Source organism: Natator depressus, chromosome 4 (assembly GCF_965152275.1).
Source record: "Natator depressus isolate rNatDep1 chromosome 4, rNatDep2.hap1, whole genome shotgun sequence".
NCBI lineage: Eukaryota > Metazoa > Chordata > Testudines > Cheloniidae > Natator > Natator depressus.
Genome location: NC_134237.1, coordinates 15,340,040 through 15,363,394, shown reverse-complemented (window position 1 = coordinate 15,363,394; position 23,355 = coordinate 15,340,040). Strand labels below are relative to the sequence as shown.

General features: G+C 42.5%; 1 protein-coding gene across 2 annotated transcripts; it reads left to right on the top strand.

Moving 5' to 3' along the window:
- The first annotated feature begins 5,465 nt into the window (after positions 1 to 5,465).
- Positions 5,466 to 21,381, top strand: PAQR3 (progestin and adipoQ receptor family member 3). Of its 2 annotated transcripts, XM_074949954.1 has the most exons (8): positions 5,466 to 5,633; positions 6,461 to 6,732; positions 6,867 to 7,029; positions 10,220 to 10,375; positions 11,510 to 11,707; positions 13,322 to 13,412; positions 16,779 to 16,927; positions 18,526 to 21,381. In XM_074949954.1, exons 2-7 carry the CDS (start codon positions 6,548 to 6,550, stop codon positions 16,919 to 16,921), a joined length of 936 nt encoding a protein of 311 aa, XP_074806055.1. In that variant the 5' UTR covers positions 5,466 to 5,633; positions 6,461 to 6,547; the 3' UTR covers positions 16,922 to 16,927; positions 18,526 to 21,381. The 2 variants fall into 2 exon arrangements, with proteins under 2 accessions (XP_074806055.1, XP_074806056.1); XM_074949955.1 differs by lacking the exon at positions 16,779 to 16,927.
- The last annotated feature ends 1,974 nt before the right edge of the window (positions 21,382 to 23,355 follow it).

Here is a 23,355-nt window from a genome sequence, read left to right as displayed (position 1 = left end):
AAAAACCAGGAGAACACTTCAGTCTCCCTGGACACTCAATAACAGACTTAAAAGTGGCAATTCTTCAACAAAAAAACTTCAAAAACAGACTCCAACGAGAAACTGCAGAAAGTGAGCTGTAGCTCACGAAAGCTTATGCTCAAATAAATTTGTTAGTCTCTAAGGTGCCACAAGTACTCCTTTTCTTTTTGCGAATACAGACTAGCACGGCTGCTACTCTGAAATCTGCAAACTGGACACCATCAAATTAGGCCTGAATAAAGACTGGGAGTGGCTGGGTCACTACAAAAACTAATTTCCCCTTACTGATACTCACACTTTCTTGTCAACTGTTTGAAATGGGCCACCTTGATTACGTTGGCCTTATTAGCACTACAAAAGTGATTTTTCCTCCCTTGGTATTCACCCCTTTTTATCAACTGTTGAGAATAGGCCACTTCCACCTTAACTGAATTGACTCGTTAGCACTGACCCTCCCCTCCCCAGTTGGTAAGGCAACTCCCATCCTTTCATGTGCTGGGTATTTATACCTGCCTCTGTATTTTTCACTCCATGCATCTGATGAAGTGGGTTTTAGCCCACAAAAGCTTATGCCCCAATAGACTTGTTAATCTCTAAGGTGCCACAAAGACTCCTCATTGTTTTTGCTGATTCAGTGTAGTTTCTAGACACCTAAGACTAAATTTGTTAGTGAAATGCAAGTACACATCACACATTTTAGTCATTCAGGGGTAAGTACTTTCTGAGAAACATTTAGCTTAACATGTCACTTGGATAACAACACATGTACACAAGTCATCTTTCTCCTATCAGTTGGAACTGACATGAAGGTGGGCTCTCCAGCTCAACTTCACAGCTGCAATGACTATTTTGAGATAAGAGTTAATTCAGGTGACTAACTAAAGGTGACATGATAGCTGTATTCTTCTTCACTTTCCAGATTTTGCAGCAGTCTTCCTAACCAGAAATTTAAAAGATTGAGTTTTAATAGGGTGCTTGTCAGCTACATGACTATTTGTTACCTAGTAGAGGGCACTCTCCCTGACCAGGTGATTGCAGTCCCTTTGACCAAATGGTTTGGCTTCAGGGAGCAAGGTGTGAACAACACATTTATATACATCTTTTGCTTGTCCAGTTCCTTTTCTTGGCAAAGCCGATGTGGACCAAAAAAAAAAAAGGAAGTGGCACATGCTTCAGATAAAGACTTGAAATGCCTAACAAGGATGAGAGTTATGTTCCTTCTCATCATCCTATGATGAATTGAGCCATGTCCTTTATGACTTCTTAATACTTTGTGTCTGGGAAATTCCAATATCTTTGTGCAAAACATCTTGTGCCATACCAATTTGTGTACACCATGCTGGGCTGGCTGTAAATTGAACCCCAAGTGGCTTAGCTCTGAACAGCAACCTACTTCCACAAGTAATTTCATCACCTGGCTACTCCCAGGTACCAAGTGAGCACAATGGCTACTGAAGAGATTTGTTTTCCATCCTAAATGTGACTGGTTAGTACTATAACACTCTTGACTCTACAGTCAGATCTGCAAGAGTCCACTTTCAGGACTGGAGTCTGTGTGCATCTTCTTCGAAAAATCTTTGAAACTAACCTCATAATTCCTGTTTCCAAAGGGACATACGTGCTGCACAGCATTAAATGTGAGAAAACCAGCACACTGAACCTAAGATCAAGAACAAAGCCTAGGAAACAGACAACTCAGATGCCAATCAAAGAAGAGGAAAAACATGGTTTTTGGAAGGTAAAGCACATTTACAGAGTTAAACAAAAGGACTCCATAACCTTACTATGTAGAGTGAGTGAAAATGGCAAGAGATGAATAATACTGGAATAAAATACAGGAGTATCTATAGAGTGACCACTTTTTTCTCAACTCACATCATCAGGTTACTGGCCTTGACTTTTTCTAAAACATTTCTGCTCCCAGCTGAGCAACAGCTGGTGAAGTAGGGATCCATTAGTGGCCAGAGGACAAGGAAGCCAAGGGGAAAGAAGCAGAGAAGAGGAGCAGCAAACACTTAAGCACATGCTTAACTTTAAGTGCCAAGTAACTTTAAGCTAACTGACTTTATTGGAACTTAAGTTAATGCTTAAGTGCCTTGCTTATAAAGATGGGATTACTCAGGTGCTTAAAGTTAAAGTTAAACATAGCTTAAGGTTTTTGCTGAATTGGGGTCCCTATGACCAAGTCTTATGGGTGTATTGCTTATTAGGGTCCTAAGACACACTAAAGAAAATACGGATCCAGAACAGTTGGTAGCTAAAGAATCACAACCCGGTGAAACAACTGCTGTTTATGGTGACATGAAGAACTAGAAGCAGGAGGAACATGAGGCACTTTCAGAACATTCACCTAAAACATTTAGTGCATGATTGATCACTGGAAACATATGAGAGTCGTTGTGTGGCTGGAGCTGATTAACTAGTGGAACCAAACATTATAACATGGAAAAGTATAAAATTTGGGGGTTATATAGTGCAGCTGGCTATATAATACCTTTGTAATTTATAAGGCTACAGCATCTGGCTCCTTGCTGTCATTAGATTTCAAGTAGCCAGAATCCTGAGTCTTTTATTTCACAGCGCAAATTTCTCTGCCATGGGAAAATCTTTAAAACTTGCAAAGACATTTTGGTGAAGTATTTTTCACATATGTGCTCAGAAAGATCAAAAGGAGACAAGGAAACGGTAAGAAAACAGCAAAGCATGTTATGGGGAAGAATTATTGTCCATTATCTTAATTTTAAAGTTATGATTATGGGACCAGATCCTCAGAGGGATTAAGTCTGCATAGCTCTTTTGAAATTGGTGGAGCTACGCTGATTTACAGCAGCTCACAATCTGACCCATGATCCTTTTGAAAAACGAGGCAAAACGATCCTTTAGAACATAGGTGTCCAATAGAAATTCAATGCTAGCCACACTTGTGGTTTTGAATTTTTCTTAGTAGCCACATTATAAAAAAGCCACATGCATTAGCCACAATTCAATAGCCTATTAGCCACGTGTGGCTAGTGGAGAACGTATTGGACACCGCTGCTTTAGAAGATTTCTATTTATTGCAAGATTTTTGCCTTGGTCATTGTTCACTTAATACAGTGTACACTGGAGCAAAGGAAATACTAACACTGCAAAACATTTTCAATATTCACTCTATTTAACCAATACAGGCAGCGCAAGTATGAAGGGCTTCGTTCTGCAACGTACTGAGTCACACCTCCTATTAAGTACTTTACATCATCAACTCTCATTGACTTCAGTGGGAGCTGAAGGCACTCAACTCCTCGCTGCATCAGGCCCATAGTTTGGAAAGACTGGCAGTTTAGTGCCCACTGCAACTTGGTCTGTATTGAAATCTTACGATTCATGTTTGTAAAACTGCTACAGCACTTACATGTTTGAGTGTTTGCAAGAGCGTGGGTAAACCTTTTTCTCTGTTAAATAAAATATTTTCTCAACTAAATAACACCACAGGCTGGCGTCTACAGTAAATGTTCTGTATAGATTGAAGGGAATGACTAATGTAATTTTTAAAATAAGCATTTTTTCAATGGCTACTTAAAGAAACTCACGTCATTTTGACAAAAAAAGGCAACTACTTCTAATTTCATATATCTGAAAAGTGAAAATATACCTCTTTTTATGTATTGGAAGAGTCACCCCTGTGCAGAGGATTCACATGAGGACTACGCGCTACATAAATCCGATCTTGAGGACTTCAGTAGTGCATTGGCCTTGTACTGGTCCCTTGCATAGAGTTGAATTTCACTCACCAAGAATGGCTCTGGTCTAGCAAATTTCTTTTTGAAACATATTGTGAAAATTTCAATTAATTTACCGTATTCATCATAAAAATTCACTATATGCCATTGTTATTCTTGCATAAAGCGTTTAAAGCATGTATTCCTGATCAATAGAGTATATTGTTACTAATAAAAATTGAGACAGGGTGAACAGAAAGAGGCTGATCCCTCAAACAAGTAGACACATGTAACTTTACTTACGTGAGTAGTCCCACTGACTTCAGCGGAACTACTGATGTAAGTGAAGTTACGCATGTTTGAAGGACTGATTAATGATATCTTAATTATCACAATAATAAGCATCATTATCTTATTATATACACACAAAGCATGAAAAAATACCTCCTCCCACCCCACTCTCCTGCTGGGAGGAGGTATTTTTTCATGCTTTGTGTGTATATAATAAGATCTTCTACACTTTCCACAGTATGCATCCGATGAAGTGAGCTGTAGCTCACGAAAGCTTATGCTCAAATAAATTGGTTAGTCTCTAAGGTGCCACAAGTACTCCTTTTCTTTTTAGTACTAAATATGTAAACTCATGATTATGTCACAGTTTCCTGTTACACCTCCCCGCACCCTGGCTGGATTTTTCACACATCTAGCATAACTGCAGGGGTTGCCTATAGCTGCTCTTCCCCTTGGACACCCACCCACAGAGCAGGCAGACTCTCTGCTTCCCTTTCCACGGTGCCTCTTGCTGGATCCTTGACACAAAGGAGCACAGGAGGCAAGAGACAGCAGGAGAACATTGACCCCAGGCTTCCCCCACGTTCTCAGCTGCTGCACTAGACTCCCCCATCCCTGCCCCCCAAGCACCTCCCCCAGAACCCACCCCACAGCTCTCCCAGGCACCCTGTTGTCCCAGCTACCCCGTTCCACAGCGGCTCCTGGAGCAGACATACCAAACCCACACCAAAAAAATGCAGAAATTGGGCTTGTTTTTGGCTTAAGTGGCTTGCGAGTTGCTTTTGGGCTAGTTTTTGGCTTGGAGCTCGTTGCTTCTTTTTTTTGGATTGGCTCCCGGCTTGGGGGGGGGCAAGCGGGGGGAGAGAGTCAGGGGTGCGTAGCAGGGCCACCACAGTCCCAGCCTGCTCACCGGCGGGGTGGGGGGGGTGATCGAGTCACCTAGCGTGTTGGGGTTCCTCAGGATCGGCTTGTTTGGTTTGAAATGGGGCTAGCTTGGTTTTTGGCTCATTGTGAGGGCTGGCACCTGTACGGGGCCCAGGCAGCAAAGGGTGAACAATCAGGACAAGGGTGGGAGGTGACAGGCGCCGATATAAGACACAGACCCCAAATATCGAGACTGTCCCTATAAAATCAGGATATCTGGTCACCCTAGCAACTGTGCCCTGGAGATCAGCTGCCCCAGGGCAGCCAGAGGGACAGCTAGTAGGGGCGGCTGGGGGGCCTCTTCCCGCCCACACAGCGCCCCCTGCAGGCACGCTAGAGCAGGTGGGGGGGGGGCTGCGGCAGTGTCTCCCCGTCGAGCCCCGCGCGCGGCCCGAACCGCCGCCTTCGGTCCCCCGGCTGCGCCCGCGCGCACATGCGTCGGTTGAGCTGGAAACGTCACAAGCTCGCGCCCCTGCCCTCTGCCGCGGAGGTCGGGCCCCCGCCGTGCGGAGGGGGGCGCGGCGCACGCGCGCACGCACGTGGAGGCCTGCTGCTTGGGCCGCGTCGCGCAGTGAGTGCGACATCCGCGCGCGGGGCTGGAGCCGGCCGGCGAGGAAGCGCCCGGTTCGTCCCTGTCAGCGAGGGAGCCGCCGCCCTCCTGCTGCGGGATGTGCTGGTGGGGGGGCCCGGCCCCGGCCGGTGAGCGGCGGCGGTTCTCCCGGCCCCTCGGGCTCTGCTAGGCTGGGCGGGGGGGGGAGTTTGGAGCGGGGACTCTGCACCCGCCCCGCTCCCAGGGCTGAGGAGGGGGAGGCACGGGCGGGCCGGGCCCGGCTGTACCGAGGCCCCGCGCTCAGGGGGACCCAAATCTCTCCAGCGTCTGGGTAAAACAGTGAAATCGGGGGGAGGGTCCCATTCGTCTCGCCGGGCCTGGCTGCCCCGCCCCGCTCAAAGGGCACCCCACCGGCCGGGCAGCCGCTTCCGGGGTGGGGGGCCTGGCTGGGCTGAACAGCGCCGCGGCACCGGCTAGGGCAGGCGCCAGGGGGGATCGTGCTCCCCCCCCCCCCCCGTAAGCCCTGCGCTAATGTCACCGGGGCCAGGACCGACCCAGGGCGCCAGCTCCCCGTGCCCACCTCTGAGGGAGCAGCCTCGGGCTGAATCGTGGCCAGGGCGTGGCTGGGATTTGGTTCCTTTTCAGCTGGAGGGTTATTGCCCCCCTGTGCCTTGTGCTTCCCCTGCGCCCTGGGGGCAGACGGACACTTGACCACGACAGAGCACTGAGCAGACAGGGTAGTTAGAGGAGTGACTCTGGGCCCTCTGCCCACTCATTTTGTAAAGGTAGTCGGTGAGAAAATTGTGCCTGGCAATTAGCCGACCATAACACAGGGAGGAGAACTGCTCGGAAAGGGGCAATTCCTGACTACAGAAAGGCATCACTGTAGCTGCCAAATTTTGTGGTGGCCAAACTTGTTTCTACCTGTGACATAAGCTGTAATAAGTGATCCAGCAAATGTTGTTTTGTTTTTCAGGCATATTATAACAGAGATCAGATGCCTGGAGCATAATTAGATATTCTGTTCAGTCTTGCCTTAGCTGTTGACTGTGATACTACCACCATGCATCAGAAGCTTTTGAAGAGTGCCCATTACATCGAGCTAGGAAGCTACCAGTACTGGCCTGTTCTGGTACCTCGGGGAATCCGCTTGTATACCTATGAGCAGATTCCTGTGTTCCTTAAGGACAATCCTTATATTACAGATGGCTACAGGGCTTATCTCCCTTCTAGGCTGTGTTTAAAAAGGTAACATAAGTTGATTGGGATGTTAAAAGCAAGATTTGTGCTTTTGTTAAACGTTTGAACGTTTGCTAAAATGATGATTATCAGTTCCACACACCACTTTCTGAATATCTGCTATTGTATCTTTTTTCTTTTAGTCTGTTCATTTTATCCAATGAGACAGTAAACATCTGGAGTCACTTACTGGGCTTTTTCCTTTTCTTCACTTTGGGCATATATGACATGACTTCTGTATTACCTTCAGCGAGTGCCTCTAGAGAAGACTTTGTTATCTGTTCTATTTGCCTCTTCTGCTTTCAAGTAAGTCCTTTCATGAACTAGTTTTGAAATACATACTGGAGTTTTTAAAAAATACTTGAAAAGAAAAGGAGTACCTGTGGCACCTTAGAGACTAACAAATTTATTAGAGCATAAGCTTTCGTGAGCTACAGAGCTGTAGCTCACAAAAGCTTATGCTCTAATAAATTTGTTAGTCTCTAAGGTGCCACAGGTACTCCTTTTCTTTTTACGGATACAGACTAACACGGCTGCTACTCTGAAACCTAAAAATATTTGTCACTGTCATTTTTCGTCATTTTCAGGATAATAATTGTTTAGTTCAATCTTGAGACTTGACCAAAGTAGCAAAGAAAGCTCTGTGAACAGAAAGGGAAATTTAAAATATGTAGTTATGCTTTTGGAAGAACAGGTGAACTATCAGTACATCAGGGTTTGGGGTAGAAAATTAGTCTCTAAAAAGCCTGTCTTAAACCTTCAGCAGTTTTATCACCTATACTTCAAAATATATCCACACAGAGGTTTAGTGGTAGTACTTGGCTATACAGTGTGGCAAACCAGAACTTGATTTCAACCAGGTTAGGGAAAAATCTGGATTTCAAATGTGGTTGTTTGACTAAGAAGTATAGTTGTCCAATTAGTTTTTCAGCTAAATAGCCAGATGTAGTATGAAGCATAGATGGCTGAACACAACTAGAGGGAATATTTAGCACAGTAGTTGGCAAGGCAAGTACTTTGCCACATCTATTGTTCAGTGGCATTTACAAGTACACTGGAAGATCTTTCAGCCTTGGTTTAACATGCAGGGCAGCTAACATGCTGGCAGATTAAAGCAGTAATAAGGGGGGGGGGGGGCACCCTTTCAATGAACATCTTCTGAAAAGTGTTAAGTGTCCTCAACTCCTGTTGGATTCAGGCTCCTAAGTAATTACATTTTCACTTGTTTGGATTGTTTTGTGACTGTCATTGGCTAATGGCCAATAGAATGTTTCCTAGTTCATTGCTTCCCAGTCCAGTGGGAATTGTTAATATAGCATTCCAGTGCTTTATACTCCAGGTTTCTCAATAGTGGCCCCTCCTGATTATATATAAGCTATGTTGATGGGCCTTGCTTGGATCCCATTCTTTGATAGCTTTTAAAAAAGAGGAACATAAGGAATATAGAAGATTCCTTGAGGGAGGGAAGAATTTGTCAACACAACAGTCTGCGCTCATCAAGGAGATAATAGCTTTCAGACTTTAACCTGTTTTTAATTTTTAACTGAGAAATAATTATCCATACTCAGAAAACTGATTCTTAGTAGATACATCAAATTGTACCATCACCTGCATACAGCATATGTTGACAAAAATACTGTAATTGTAACTTGTACATTTTGGCTCATAAGGAGCCTCTTGTTGGTTAAAATTCAAATACCACCTATCCATTATTCTCTTGTGGGGGGGTCTAGTTAGGATTAAAATGTGATGACTTTGGCAATTAAAAAAAAATTGGAAGAGTGTAATTTGCTGAATTGAATCAAACATGTAGTTGGAGGCTGATGTGTATAAGCTGGATGTCTAAATTCAGTGTGCCACAGAGATTAACCTATGATATTTTTATTAAAATAAAAGTTGTCATGTTAGAGTGAAAAATTTATAGATGTTGAATAATTTTTGCATGTGTGCTGGTAACTCAAGGTTGAAACTCAGAACTGTCTTTCCGACCTTAAATTTATACATCCTGCTTTGAAGCATGTATGATATGGAACATTACATACCCTTGGAACCCCCACAATGCTTGGGTACAGTGCTAGGAGCAGAAGACATAAGTTGGAATCTGTTTGAGCCTTTGGCCTTTTGATGGGGTGTTCAAGTTTGAAGAATTTAATATGAACTCTTTGCACTGATGGGTAACTGCTAATATGTGGGAAAGAGGAAGCACCTGTCCAGTTGCTGTAGTAACAGTGAAGTATACAGGAACTTTGTTCTTTTTACTGTTTCCATTACAAAGTGTTTTGGCAAATTAAAATTTTGAGCAATTATTGCACTGAGAGAGATCCTTCCATGGATCTCTGATCCTTAACTGCATAGTTCTCAAAAGGGCCACATAGACTATCGATGATACATGCAGATCTAGTTTGGCAAATACCATCATAGTAGTGAAATCAGCAGCAGTGAAACCTGTCAGATTCTAGTTAATTTCACCCTGCTCTATCAGATGGGCAAAGGCACAGACTCCATCCTCCTAGGAATGGAAGAAATATTTTTCCTCACCAGCCCAAAGGAAAGGTGTGTGGACTGAGGTGTGTCAGAGAGAGACACTCCTACCCTTTCCTTCCCAGCAGCTTCAAATGTAACAATCAGCTACTTGCCGAAGTCCTTACGAAATACGGGCTCCCCCATGGGCAAGGAGTAGAGAGGAAGACCAGCACTTTCTTGCTCTTCCCATCAGCTATGGTTTGAACTGGGTGACGAGGAAGGGTTCTGTCCATTTACCCAGTCAGTGACTCCCTCCTTGTAGACATCTCTATGTAGTAGGTGACTGGTAAATTTTTCAAACCATGGTTGTTGAAGACCACTTAGGAAGTACTGTCACACTCTCTTTTTCTCAAAAAAATTCTTTGAGAGAGAATAAATAAGGAAGGGACAAATACTGGTCCCAGCCTAAGTGGACTATACATTGAATAAATCTGGGGTGATGGAATCCTCTCTCTTCAATTTGTAGAATGGCATTAGAGCTGGATACCCCAGAAGCTTCCCACTTTTTTCCCTCCTCATCCCTACATGTGGTGGTTTGGCCAGTGGATCCACTAGGTGCACATCCAAACCACCTCTCTGCACTGAAATATAAGCAGCTGCTGCAGAGCCATGCACTCCTGTGTACAGACTTGCCCTGCATATCTTCCTGCTCCCCCTCCTCAGCAAAATCTCATTGGTTGCACTGCCAATCAAGTCTTTTGTGCCTACCCAGGCTGGGTAGGATTTTTCCCCTTAACTGCAGTTGACCTTTCTCTAAGTAGCTTGGTTTGGTCAGCTAGCTATTTCAGCATTGGTAGGAAGCATGATTTCCTGACACCCGGTAGCAGTGTGAAATATATAACAGCATCAGAAGGTTAATTCTAGACTTGACAGCTTCATAGACTAAGCCCAGTGCTTTTTTTGCTTTAATTTCATGTTGCCATAAACTAGGCCTGGAAGAAATTAATGTGGATTTGTTTGAACATTTGTACAGGTCTGTATGCTTTGCTCGGTAGGATATCATCTTTTCTGCTGCCATCGCTCAGAGAAGACTAGCCGTCGATGGATGGCATTAGATTATGCAGGAATTTCCATTGGGATCCTGGGCTGCTACGTATCAGGAGTGTTTTATGCATTTTACTGTTATAATGTAAGTTTTAATGTGCTTTTTATGCAATAAAGTGAACACTTCATATCTGACCTGCATGGCCTCACCCGGCTGATTTCTCACACCCCATGTAAGAAGTCAGTTGCACAACCTGCAAGGGGTGCAGAATTAACTGAGTAGTGATGGGAACTGGAGTCCTTTCAAATATTAGTATACCTTTCCCATGAAAAGTGATTAATTGGATTTTGATCACTGATGTGTTACGAAAGATCCTTAAAACCTGGATTTTATTGCATCCAGAATTGTTGAACACAGCAAGTTGGCTCAGAAATGAGCACACAATCAAAAATAATTCAACATTACTGGCCTGCCAGCTGATCTATGTTGTTTACACTTGTTGACTAGCTTACATTTGGCAAAAACAAGGTTGGTTTCCTATCTGCCACAAATTGCTGGTTCTTACTGGAAATAAATTTGGGTTTTTGGAAGGCATCCTGGAATTCAGCTGTCCCTTGAAGGCGCTGTTTTTTTGCAGCTCATCAGGTTACACCAAAAATCACTTTGTCAAAAAGACCCAGTGGTTTGGAACAGACAAGGATCTAGAAGGCTGGAAGAACTTAAGAATGGGGAAACAGGAGATGGTATTAGACAAGAGAAAAGAAAGGGGGATAGTTGAGAAGTTAGGAGAAGAGTGGTTGCTGGGCTTTCTAGTTTATATAAACAGGTATTAGTTTTACACAGGCAAGAGTTTAGGGGAAATTACTGCATCCCCAAGGGCCTTTTCAGAAATGGGGGTGATTAGGATGGTCCACAACCTGCTTTCTCTTCCCCATCCGTTTGTATGTGTGTAGGGAAGGGGAAAGTAGTTTCCCATCAAAACCTTATGTTTTATCCATTGGTAATAAAGAATACATGTAAAGTGTCTGAATTCAGCAGTAGAACCAATTCCAACCTGTCAAACTAGTGCAGGAGCAAACTTAAAACTCTTTAGGGAACACAGTAGCTTATGCAATTTTGTATATCGTGAAAAGTGTGTGGACAAAACACTGGTTAGCCTTCTCTGCATTTGATTTCTAATTAATTTTGTACATTTTCTGCCAAGGGTATTAATTATCTTCACACCTACCCAAAGAAGGAAAAAAAAAAACATGTATTTTCTTTTCTCCTTTTCCGCAGTACTGGCGTCAGGTATACTTGATCACTGTGCTTGCTATGATCCTTGCAGTATTCTTTGCTCAGATTCATCCCAGCTACCTCACTCAACAGTGGCACAGACTGCGTTCTGTCATCTTTTGCTCTGTCTCCGGATATGGAGTCATTCCTACTATCCACTGGGTTTGGCTCAATGGAGGAGTTGGTGCATCTATTGTGCAGGTAAGCTGAGAAGCAGACCCTGTTCCTCTGCTTTTCTGGCTGTCTCCCCACTTTTGGAATATAAGAGTGGTTAAAAAATGAATAGCTTTTAATTGGATTTACCTAATGCAGAGCTTCAAATATTAAACTCAGGATGGGAAACTAAAAACAAGATGCAGCAATTAAATCTGGTTTACAACATACTATTTAAACCTGCCTTGTGAGAAAGAGTGAGGGAGGAGAGGAGAGGGGAAAAAAAAGGGAGCTACTGTGACCCTAGATACACACCTCTGGGACACAACAACCCGTGTGGGGTCAGTGTATTGCCTGCCTCCAGACGGGTGCAGTGTGCAGTCAGATCAGTGTAGTGGAAAGTAGTAGTCTGCGTCAGGGAGCACTGGTGCAGATTCTCTATTGCCTTCCCCCCCTCTGAAATAAAGTTGGGGAGGTAGGGGCCAGATTCTAACTCTAGTCTTCTTCTGGGGCAGAGCCCCTTACTTGGAGTTTGTGTCAAAGCCAGAAATGAGCCATATATATATGTACACACACACACACACACACACACACACACGTGTAACTTTGCCTTTTAAGTGACCCACCGATTATTCATATTTTATGAAGTTACTAATGTTAAGTTATACACCAGCTAGGAAAGTAAAGTAATCTGTTGTAAAAGTTACCTAATCCTGAAAAGTAAGGAGCATGGCAGGGTGAAAGAGGGAAATATATACCAGTCTTATGGTAAAATAGGAGTTGTAGTAGTTATATAATGAACTAGACACAGATGAGAACCTACCATGATGCTAATCTGTGCAGGTTCTTATACTGGCACCTTAATGGACTTTAGACTGTACTTCAAAAAAATTTTAAACTGTATTTTTTCTATACACTCACTAGCAGTTAGTAGTATTGCCTGGGTATTCAAAGTACTTCTGTGCACAAGTCCATGTTACTGATCTTGTTCCTGTACATCTAAAAATAGAAAGCTTTGTTTTTGGCAGCAAGATACTGTGGTAATGGGGACTTAAAAAAACCAAACTAATGTATAGGTTGCTTTCCACTGAACAGTTTCATCCCTTTTCCCATCTGGTGTTTAGAAGCCTCGTGAGATCATGTGTGGTAATTATGCTTCACATGGTCAAAGATTCCAAGCTGATTTAGTAACCTTTTCCCTCCCACTACCTTTTACTAGGTCCGTAGCTCCAAAAGGAACTTACAGGGCATTGATTGATCCAATTTTTCATTAGTCAAGCATTTTAAATGCATTCTTTCTAATGGAAATGCTTCAGTGTAGAGTTGTGGGGACTGGTCTAAGGAAATCTGTACTTAGGCACAGTGTGAATGTATTAAAAAAAAACCTAACAACAACAAAGCATCTCCTATTGTGGACTTTCACCTTTGCCCAGAGAAAATGGAGGTGGGGTTGGTTTCAAGCACAAAGATGGGGCTAAGCTTTAACCTCTTCGGTCTCAGGTTTTGATACTAACAGATTTGAAGTCTGTTCAACATTCATGTAAATAAAATAATGAGATTAAAGCTTTGTCCTTGCAAAGTATACAGTGCACTTGCTAGACAAAGGTTATGAGGTAGATGTTCGTGTTCTAATACTAAGCAAAGCTTCATTTTCTTTTGCAGGAGTTTGCTCCTCGAGTAATTGCGATGTACTTGATTGCTGCTGTAGCTTTTCTCTTTTACATTTCCAAAGTTCCAGAAAGATACTTCCCAGGTATGATTATCTTTTGCAGTGTACTTAGGTGGTTATACTTTCTTTAGATGCCCTTCCAGAAGGAGTGTGTTTTGAATGGTCGTTAAAAAACAAGGGTGAACATGTCCTACATTAAGCAGCCATATCTGTGTGTTATACTGTGCTCACTGTATGCATTTGCTGCAGTCATGCTAGTAGCTTTTCTGAGCCTGCAGGAATTCAGCTAAATCATAATCTAGTGGCAAGACATGTTAAGGGGGGGCGGAAGGATCATTAACACTTGTATAAAATTGGAAAATATACAAATAAATCATATAAAGTAATGTCAGTATCCCAACAATCTCAATTTAACCTCCAGAGGATCTTGGAACTTTACCTGTACTATATGATTTCTTGGTATTGCAGCACACTTGGTCAACAGTTCATCCACTTATGGCAGGTGATTATTATTCTCCTAATAAAATGAAATGGGATTTGGAAGGCTAACTCACTTAGGCTCCTTGGAAAATCCCAGCTTCAGAGCTCTCACTGACTGCTGGCTGTCATTTTCCCCAGTTCTAAAAAGGGAATAATTACCTGTCTGTGAAGTGCTTTGAGATCCTTTGATAAATAGTGCTCTGTAAGTATAAAAAGCTGTTAGGTTATAGTGTTTTCCAGCTAGTATGAGTGTTTGGTACTAGACTAGGATAATCAAAGGATTAATATGCACTGACTGCTCTGATTTTTAAGGCAAAAATATCAAATTACACCTACAGGTAAATTACTTGTACCATTGTTTTATTTAGTAAATGTATGTCCCATAAGCTATTGCTGTAGAACCTAAACCCCAGCTGGAGAGTAGACTCACCACTGGTGCATTCCCTTGAGGCTGGGCCTGGCGTGGCATAGCAGGCTCTCCTCCTCTAGCGTCCCTTGTCGATAGCCACTCTGGCCCTGAGGTGGTCTCCCTTGGGTCCCTGGCCTGGTTACCTTCAGTTTCACCCCTTCTAGGGTAAGCAAAGATTCCAAAAAACAGAAACATAACTCTTCGCCCCTTCCCAGGCTCTGCAAGGTTGTCCTACTCTTGTGCAGAGCAATGTGTCCCAGGACTTTCTTCCTGGAGGCTTGGCTCCAAATAATAGTGCTCCCTTTTGTGTCAGGGTGTTTCCTGGTGGACTGGTAGGGGAACCCAGGCCCTCCACCTCCTCTGGGTTGCAGTCTAGAGGTCTTGTGGCAAGCAGCTATGATCTGCTCCCTCGGCTGCCTCACTAGACTTTGTAACTTGACCTTCCTTCAGGTCCTCTCACAGCCCCCCAGCATACTACATATCTGCTTCTCTAGGCCTTTCCTCCACTCTCTAGCAGCCAGAGAATAGCTGTAGAGGTTCCCCGCCCTCCCCCCCTTCTCTCCCTGCGGCCTCCTCCTCATCTTGACTTCCTCCCTTTATGCTTACCACACAGCTGTGCTTCATCTTCACTTGGCCTGGCCCGTCTTCCAGGTGCAACCAAGTGCACTAATTGCTGTGTGTCTCCAGTTTACTATCATTACCTGTGTGGGACACATACTCCATCACAATTCCCAATCAGGATTGGAGTTCAGTTGTGTTAGATACTATATATAAATAATGGAAAGTACATCCCTACCCCAAAGGGCGTACTATAAGTGTATAACAAGAAATGAGTGGCTACGACAAACAGTTTAAGGGCGCACACAACAATAGTAAGACAATTATGATTAGTCTACTGAACAGCACATCAGCTGTCTAGTCAAGATTGAGTGTTTTATAGGCATCACAGGAGGAGAGATATTTAAAGGAAAATAACGTTGTGGATTTTTACAGAGAGGTGCACTCACACAGAAAAGATCTTGGGTATGGCCAAATGGCACATCATTTCATAAAAGGGAATGTGGTATTTATTGCAGAGAATACCACTGTAATATAACTAGAAATAAAATTGTGATTTATTGAAAGTTAACCACTTGCTATAAATTCCCATGTAGAGATTCAACTTTGGAAAACATTTTAATTGTACCAATGACAGCTTCCCTAATGTAGTATTGTATTGAGTATTAGGATCCAATATAACTTTAATTAAAGTTAGTGAAAGGACCGTGTAAACGTTCGGACTCACCCGGTGGCGCTTCCTGCTGGTAGTCATCAGGAATTAGCTCATCCAGCCACTGGAGCACCCTCTGCAGGCCAGTGATCTGCCTTACCACCGGCCCCTCCCAAGACCCCGTGCCCCTTTCTCTGGGGTGCTGCCTCCCTAGCAGTATCCCCACACTCTCAGGTTCTGGGTCTCCCCACCCTCTAACCCCACCTCACCTCAGTCTGGGCTGCTGCCAGTCCCCACTTAGCCCCTTGTATCAGGGGGAAGACTGTAGTGTATACTCCACTCATCACAGGCAAGGAGGTTTGGACCTGCTGCCTCCACCTACCCATGGGCTGCCCCTCTGCAACTATTCGGCCTGTAGTCAGGCCTGCAGCTTGAGGCTTTCTAGGCTGGAACTCTCCTCTGGTCCTTCCCTAGCCCTGCTCCAATCTAGGTGTCCTGCTCAGCACCTTGCAGCCAGGCCCTTCTCCCTCTACAGGCAGAGGGAGACTGACTAACAGCTCCTGGCTCACAGCCTCTTATAGGAGCCAGCTGGGCCTGATTGAGCTGGCCACAGATGCAGCTGTTCCCTTAATCAGCCTGGGCTTTTCTCCACAGCCCCAGCCCTCTCTCAGGGCTGGAGCGGGGAACCACCCCTCTACAGACCTTATTAGTTTCCATGGGAGTTGAATTGGACCCTGGAGGAGCCTGGTAGATAGTGAGCATCTACTTATTTGCTTCTTCTCTAGTCCTTGGGGTTCAATTAGCTCACTTTACTAACTTTAGTAGGTCTGGGTATTAAACGCCAGTCGGGTCCAGATTTTCCAATTAGATGTACTCCTTTGTTTGCACATGTGTATCATGCATGCTTAAATACTCAGTGTGCCCATGTGCATTGTGTATCTGTACACATGTGGCAATTGCTTATGGGCACTGGGGTTTATAGCCACCCATATAGCTGCACTGATACAAACCCCTAATGTAAATGTTGGGTACTAGTGTAAACTGGCTCTTGCATTGTGTCTCCACTAAGAGTTTGCATCAGTAGCCAAAAACATGAGTATAGACAAGCCCTTGTATGCTTAAGTAGTCAGATGGACTTGCAAATATGTAATCTGAGCCTACACTTAATGCACTTGCATATATTTTCCATTTAAAGCTGGCCCAGAGATATACAGTACTTTCCCTTCAATGCATGCATGTTTATCAGAAATTATTCAAATGCATGAGAGCTTCAACCTCCAGGCTAGAGTAGCTACTGCAGCAGTTATGTTGAATATTATAACGTAGACAATCTCTTTGCTTTTTCCAAAAGGACAATTAAACTACCTTGGCTCTAGTCACCAAGTATGGCATATCCTTGCAGTAGTAATGTTGTATTGGTGGCATCAATCTACAGTGTATATCATGCAATACAGACACAGCAAGCCCTGTCCTGACTACAGTACACATTTATGAATGAAGGTATGGCAGTCCTATATGCATGGAGACATGAAGATATAGTGGGTGTGGGGTTTGACCATCTTGCTTTGAGCCTTTCTGTCACAAGGTTCAGTTTGCTTTCTTTCCTTATTTGTGCTAATGCTCCAGAACAGAACCACAGGGTAGCACTTTTTATCCATGAAAGATACATCACTTGAAGAGTTATATGGAATATTCTCCTAGACACAGCTGAATTTCCTGATAAGATCCTCCAGGCAAAACTGGAGAGCTGGTGGGTGTTCAACATTATTTGTGTATGTAGGTGTAGGGGAAGCTGACACTATGACCAAGCTCAGCAACTGAAGATATGTATTCAGTCCAGATTATCTGCTTGCTTACACAAGTATAAATTGGGCCAAACTCCATTATAGCCAGGGGAGTTACATAGTTGTTAAACTAGGATAAGCCAGAAGAGACTCAGATCAGTCCATCACATCCTTGATACAGGGATGCTAACTACCACTTAGATCCAAACTTTGATTTACAATCTCATAGTAAAAGTCCTGCATGTTTTTTCTAGTGAACATTCAGGCTATAATTTTGATACGTTTTTTCATAATGTCTCAATTTATTTTGTTTTTATTTTCTTGATATTTAATATTCTGCAATAATCACATTTACTCTGCACGTTGCTTAGATTTTTACTGTACAGTATATTACTTTTTTCCACTAAATTGCCTCTTCCTTATTTTTCTCCAAAACTTGTTATAACACACCCACACTTTCTGCTTTCTCCCCTAAAGAATAAAAGCAAATGTGTAACAGCACAGGTAGATGGAAAAGCAAAGGGACTACACAAGGCACAGAAATGCTCTGGCATGATGTAGTACTATAGATGTTGCAAGTAAGCAAAGACAGCCACGTTAAATGGAGCTCCATTCAAAGCAGAGGAAGGCTTAGAGGTTTTCAAATGTGGAAAGTACAAAATTGGCAAAGGCACTTTATTTTAAGTGCTAGAAGGATATAGCTAACCAGTGAAAACTATAAACAGAAAACATTTAGGATCCTCTGGAACATGGCTGAATTGTCTTACCTGTAATCTAGCTATAATTGCACTTAAATTCATAATATTGGTAAAGGAGAGGGCATTTGTCTGCACTGTCTATACTAGGACTCTTTCTAGAATACTTACTCACCCCAGACTCTAGTGCTAGATATTGCCATTGAAATTTAAGATGAAAAGATACTTCCATTGCATTTTTCTGTCCTTGCTGTCTGACATGAAATTTCTCTATATGACAAAATCCCAGCTGTCTGTCCAACATGAAATTTCTCTATATGAAGAAACAGTAATTTAATTTAACAATCTGGTGTTGAGACAAATTCTGCTGCCTTTACTCACGCTGAGTAACATCTTACTCCTTCAATGGCCACTCTGAAATCACTGGGGAGATGCACAGAGTAAGGTGCTACTCTGTGAGAGAAAGGATGGTAGAATGGGCTATCACTGACACCCTTCTTTTCACTCCATTTTGTTAATTCCCCCAACGTTTGTCAATCCTTTTGGGTTTTTTTTAAAAAAAAAGTGTAGACAGTTGATGTTTGTAGTCTGATGAAACTTGTCTCCCTCTATCTTTCAGAATTCTCATACTGCAACAGAAGTTCTGACTATGAATGTCTAGTCCTTAGTTGCATGCTGATTTCCGAAACCATGCACTGAAGCAGCTGCTCTCTATTACCTGCGGGACTGTGTTTCTACTTGCTGGGATGGCATACCAACAGAGGTTTTTTTGAGACAATGACTGCTTAGGTCTTCAGAATGACTCATATTCACCTCAACCACTGTACATTCTGCAGTGAAGCAGAGAACAACTGTGCAGGTCTTCCTATAGAGAGGTTATGTAATCAGACCGTGTAAAAACAGGATATGAATAATTACATTCCTTCTTCTGACTGGTAAAACATGAAAGGCAGCGATGTGTACTCTTGGTGAACAGCAAATGACTCTCTCCTTGATTTGGACTTCACTTTCAGACTTCATTAAAGAGTATTCTGAAGAAATTTGCCCTAAACAGCATGCTTCTAAAGCTCCTATGATAAATTGCTTCTTGGGACCTAGTCTTAGACCTTTTCAAATCCATACAGTGTGGTGTACCTTCTAGACTTACTGTCTAATTGTTGTGTGCATGCTATGACATTGCTGTTATATTTAAATCTGAATTCAATGGATTCGTACTTTTTTTTTTAACAAAGTTTTTTCTTTTTGAAAGATCAAAATGGATGCTCTCCTTCCACTCCGTTTCATCATCAGTAACTTTAAAATTAATTCCTTCATTTGAAATGGACAGTGTCACTGATTTGTGCCATTGAGTTTCTAGGTTTTTCTCAAGAACTTAAGTGACTTCTGTGATTTTGAAAATTTTACTCTTGACATATTATAAAGACTATCCAGCAACTGTAGGCTTAAGTTTATTAACCGGTTGTGGTCAATAGACTGTAGCATTACACTTAATGTACATTGCAGGAGTTTACACCAGCAACTGGCCCTGTATTAGACTTGTATAAATAATCCCAAGTAACTGTCCACAAAAATAATCCAGACCTAAAGAGCAAATATGGCCTTCTGATTAATATGAACAAATGCATCAGTGTTCTTTTAGCACTGTGTAGTCTATCTTATTTAAACATGTCTGTTACCATAAGTTTTCTGTAGCTATTCATAAAAGGAGACTCAGTATTTGCCTCTAGATTAGTCTCTCTCAGGCTGAATCCTGGTTTTAAAAATTGCAGTTTATTTTAAATTTATTTTGCCTTGAAAAACTTTTAAAAAATCATTTTTCATGTCAGTACAGAAAGTGTCTGGATTCCTTAATGCCAACCAGATACCTTAAACTCCTGAACAGTTGTGTTGTTCTGTTGCAGGGATTGAAAGATCTTTATTTTATTATATAGATTTCAATGTACATGGTCTCTGAAGCTGGTTGGAAAGTCTTTGTTTTTGAATGGAATTAAAATCTTAAATAGCTTCTGGAGGGTAATTGCTTGTGTTTACATTCACTTGAACAGTTGCATTAAATGCTGCTGGCTAATGTGATAAATGTTAGAATCAGTGTTTCTCTCAAGTTTCTTCTACATCAGTAACCAGTGTGTTGGCAGATCTGATTACAACTCAGTAACAGTCCAACGTGAGACTGACATGTATGTCGATTGTCAGGGAAGCACAGTTGTAATCATGTCCTCTAACACAGTAGTTACTTCAGTGTGGATGGGATGATGTTCTACAGGAAATGATCCTGTGACAGGCACCTGTTTTCTTTAGTTATGTTGAAGTCCCTGTTTTGGGAATGACTATCCAGGGTCATGCTTAGAATCAATAGAAGCATTTAGCCTAGTGGCTGATGCGTGGTCTCTGAAAATGCCAGCTACGTGTTTGGCTACAACTTTTCTTGATCATCGTAGTAGCCACTCTGAGAACTACTGAAAGTGGCCTTGAAGAAAAAACCACCTTGGCCAGAGAAAAGGTATATCACCAGTCAGCGAGCTAAAAGAAATATAACCAATAGCCCATGCTGGAATGCCTAAAGCTCTGTAACGTACACAAACTAGTGTAAGCCTTTCCTAGATAGGGGTCCCATCAAATGCGCTGGGGAGGGTAGGAGAAGGGGAGCCAAGCGAAGAAACAAGTTCCTCTTTGAGAGAGGATTTTTTCCCCTTGTTTTATTTTGCTCTTCGCTTCAAGTAGCTAAGGCTGTGTTTTAATACTTGTACAATGGAATTGTTTGGTAACAGAGGTAAAAGGAAAGTACTTCTTTGAATTTCAAAGGAGGTGTTTGGCAATGGCCATGTTGTGGATGGAGATGGTGACTTATTACAGTAGATACGGCTCTATTGTAAAGCCTTTGAACACTTACTTATGCTTGTGACTGAGAATTCTGGGCACTGTAATTTTTGAACTAGTACGTTTATGTATTTATTGTAAAATTGTAGATTGTTGACAAGTCTAACCATGCGGAGTTCCTTTGAGTTCTACACTAAATTGGTTTCGAAATGACTTTTGTTAGCATTTAATAATATTGATGGATTACCTCCCAAACCTCTGAGCCTTTCAGTGTGAACACCTGACCTTATTTATTTTTTTAAACTTGTCTGCAAAACACGTTTAATGTGCACTAATAATTACTACTGAAGCCTGACTAGAAACTTGCAAATGAAAAAGCCTGCTCTAACAAACTTCATGTAAAATTAAACCATCAGCAATTGTTTGTGTTGGTGGATGCATTTTTATTTCTTTAGGTTGCTAGTTCATTTTTTAAAACTAATTATCTTTATATAACTATTGTAGCATTTTTCAACCACTGGAAAAGGAAATTCAAAGTCATGGTGTGTTTCAGTTACATGGAGTGCAATTTATCAAGCTGCATGACTAAATGTGTATTATGTGAATATCTAAGCTGTAAATAAATTTGGGTTTACTGAATGTGTACTTAACAATATTATTCACAAGAGCATGTCTCATTAAAGTGAAGTGGATGCTACTCCCCCAGTGCCAAAACCTCCAGTTTCTACAATGCAGTTAAGCATTTTGAAATCTGATGAGGATAATGTAAAATTAGACTTCATATCAAAATGAATGACAGGGATACTGTTCTAATTGCCTTATTCAGTCTAATACTTCATTTAAAAAATAAATAGTTAAATGAAACTGTCAGGCTGCTTCACCAAAATGCTGATGAACTCGATGGTGTTACTACAGCATTACGGTCCAGTTTGCTCCAGAGTAGACAAGGCCTTGTTTGAGCCATAAGAGGTCTGATCATTCCACTTTATGGAAACCTCCCAAATGTTGACTCTTGGCACCTGCATAACATAGAAAGTTGGTCTTCTCCCCCTTCCATGCCTTCTCCTGATTCCTAAATGTCTTTTGGACTGACCAAAAGTGATTTGATCACACCCTAAAACAGTAACTGCAGTGATTTGGGAGGTGGGGAATCTGATGTTCATGTCAAGCACTGAAAAAAGAGGTACCATTTCTTTTCACTTCCAATCTCAGCTGTCAACTACTTCCAACAAGACAAAAGGATCTGAGTGTTCTTCTACAATATTATGATTGTGTGAGTGTACTACCACAAGGCAATCTGAGCCACTATTTATTGTCGGTTGAATTGGCACCTCAACTGGAAGACGGAGGTGGGCAGTGAGGGGACGGAAAATTTCTTACCAATAATTTCCTTTCTGCTAGCAACAATCCTTTCTCTGAAGCTTCACGGCAGCAGTTCAGCATTTTGGCTCCACATGCTCTGGCCATGCCTCCTCTGCTCTCGCTTGCCACCAGATGAGTTATTCTGAGTACCTTGCTAGAGGACGTTTGGTCTTCATGGAAGCTGGAGTGGGGATTCCCGTTTCAGCTTTATGAGATCCAAGAACCAATGTCTCCTTGACCAACAATGAATTAAATGAATTACCATCGCCTGTTATTTTCTGGATCACCTTTCCCCCAATATTGGAAAGGGCGGAAATGCATAAAGTAGGTCCTGTGGCCAATTGTGCGATAGGGCATCTGCCCCCGTGGCTCTAGGATCTGTCTCCCATGTGAAGGCGAGGAAGCAGCCTCATAGGCTATAAGCTGCAAACAGCTGCTTCCCTGCCTTTGAGATCCTATATTTAGAGCCCTGCGCGGATACAAAATTTGTACCAGCATCCAATTCGCAAAAATGGTCTGAAAATCTGCAGATATAAAGCTGATATCTGTGGATATGCAGGGCTCTAATGATATATTACAGTAAGCAGAGGAACAGAATAGAAAATTGAAATCAGCCATAGAGAATCTGCAAAAAAGAGAAGTGCTGTCCCCTATTATATATCTTGGTGGACAACAATAGGCTTCAGATACTTAGGCAGGGCTTGAAGGATGGGGACAGAAATGCAAAAAGGTGGCCCTAGCAAAGTTAAAAGATGGGAACCTGGGATAATTGGAATAGATGTTGGAATGGGGACATATGGAATGACCAAGACCGGCAGTCATCCAAGCAGTCCACGGGCAAGAGCCACTGCACAGCAAATAGCATTGTATGAGGAGAGCCAGCTTCTGGCAAAACCAAAGCCAAAACCCAGAGCGGTTCTTGTATGAATGGGAGCAGTGCAGAGGGAAAAGAATTATCAAATGATTTGACTAGGTTGGTAGATAAGATGGATGAGGAAACAGTCTGGTTAACAGAGCACCTTGAGAGACAGAGGCCATGACTTGTTGGATGAAAAAGAATATAGAAATAACATAGGTGAGCTGGTTAACACCTAGAATGGATGCATTAACGCGTGGAGTTGCCCAGAAATGGTCAACTTCAGCAGGGATGGGCGTTCCTGCAATCCGTTTGGCGCACACGCAAAAGCAACATAAACTGGGGGAACAAGTTCATGTTTTGCAGGAGCAGGCAGCAATCCCCACTCTCCTCTCAGAGCCAGGATGAAAAAAG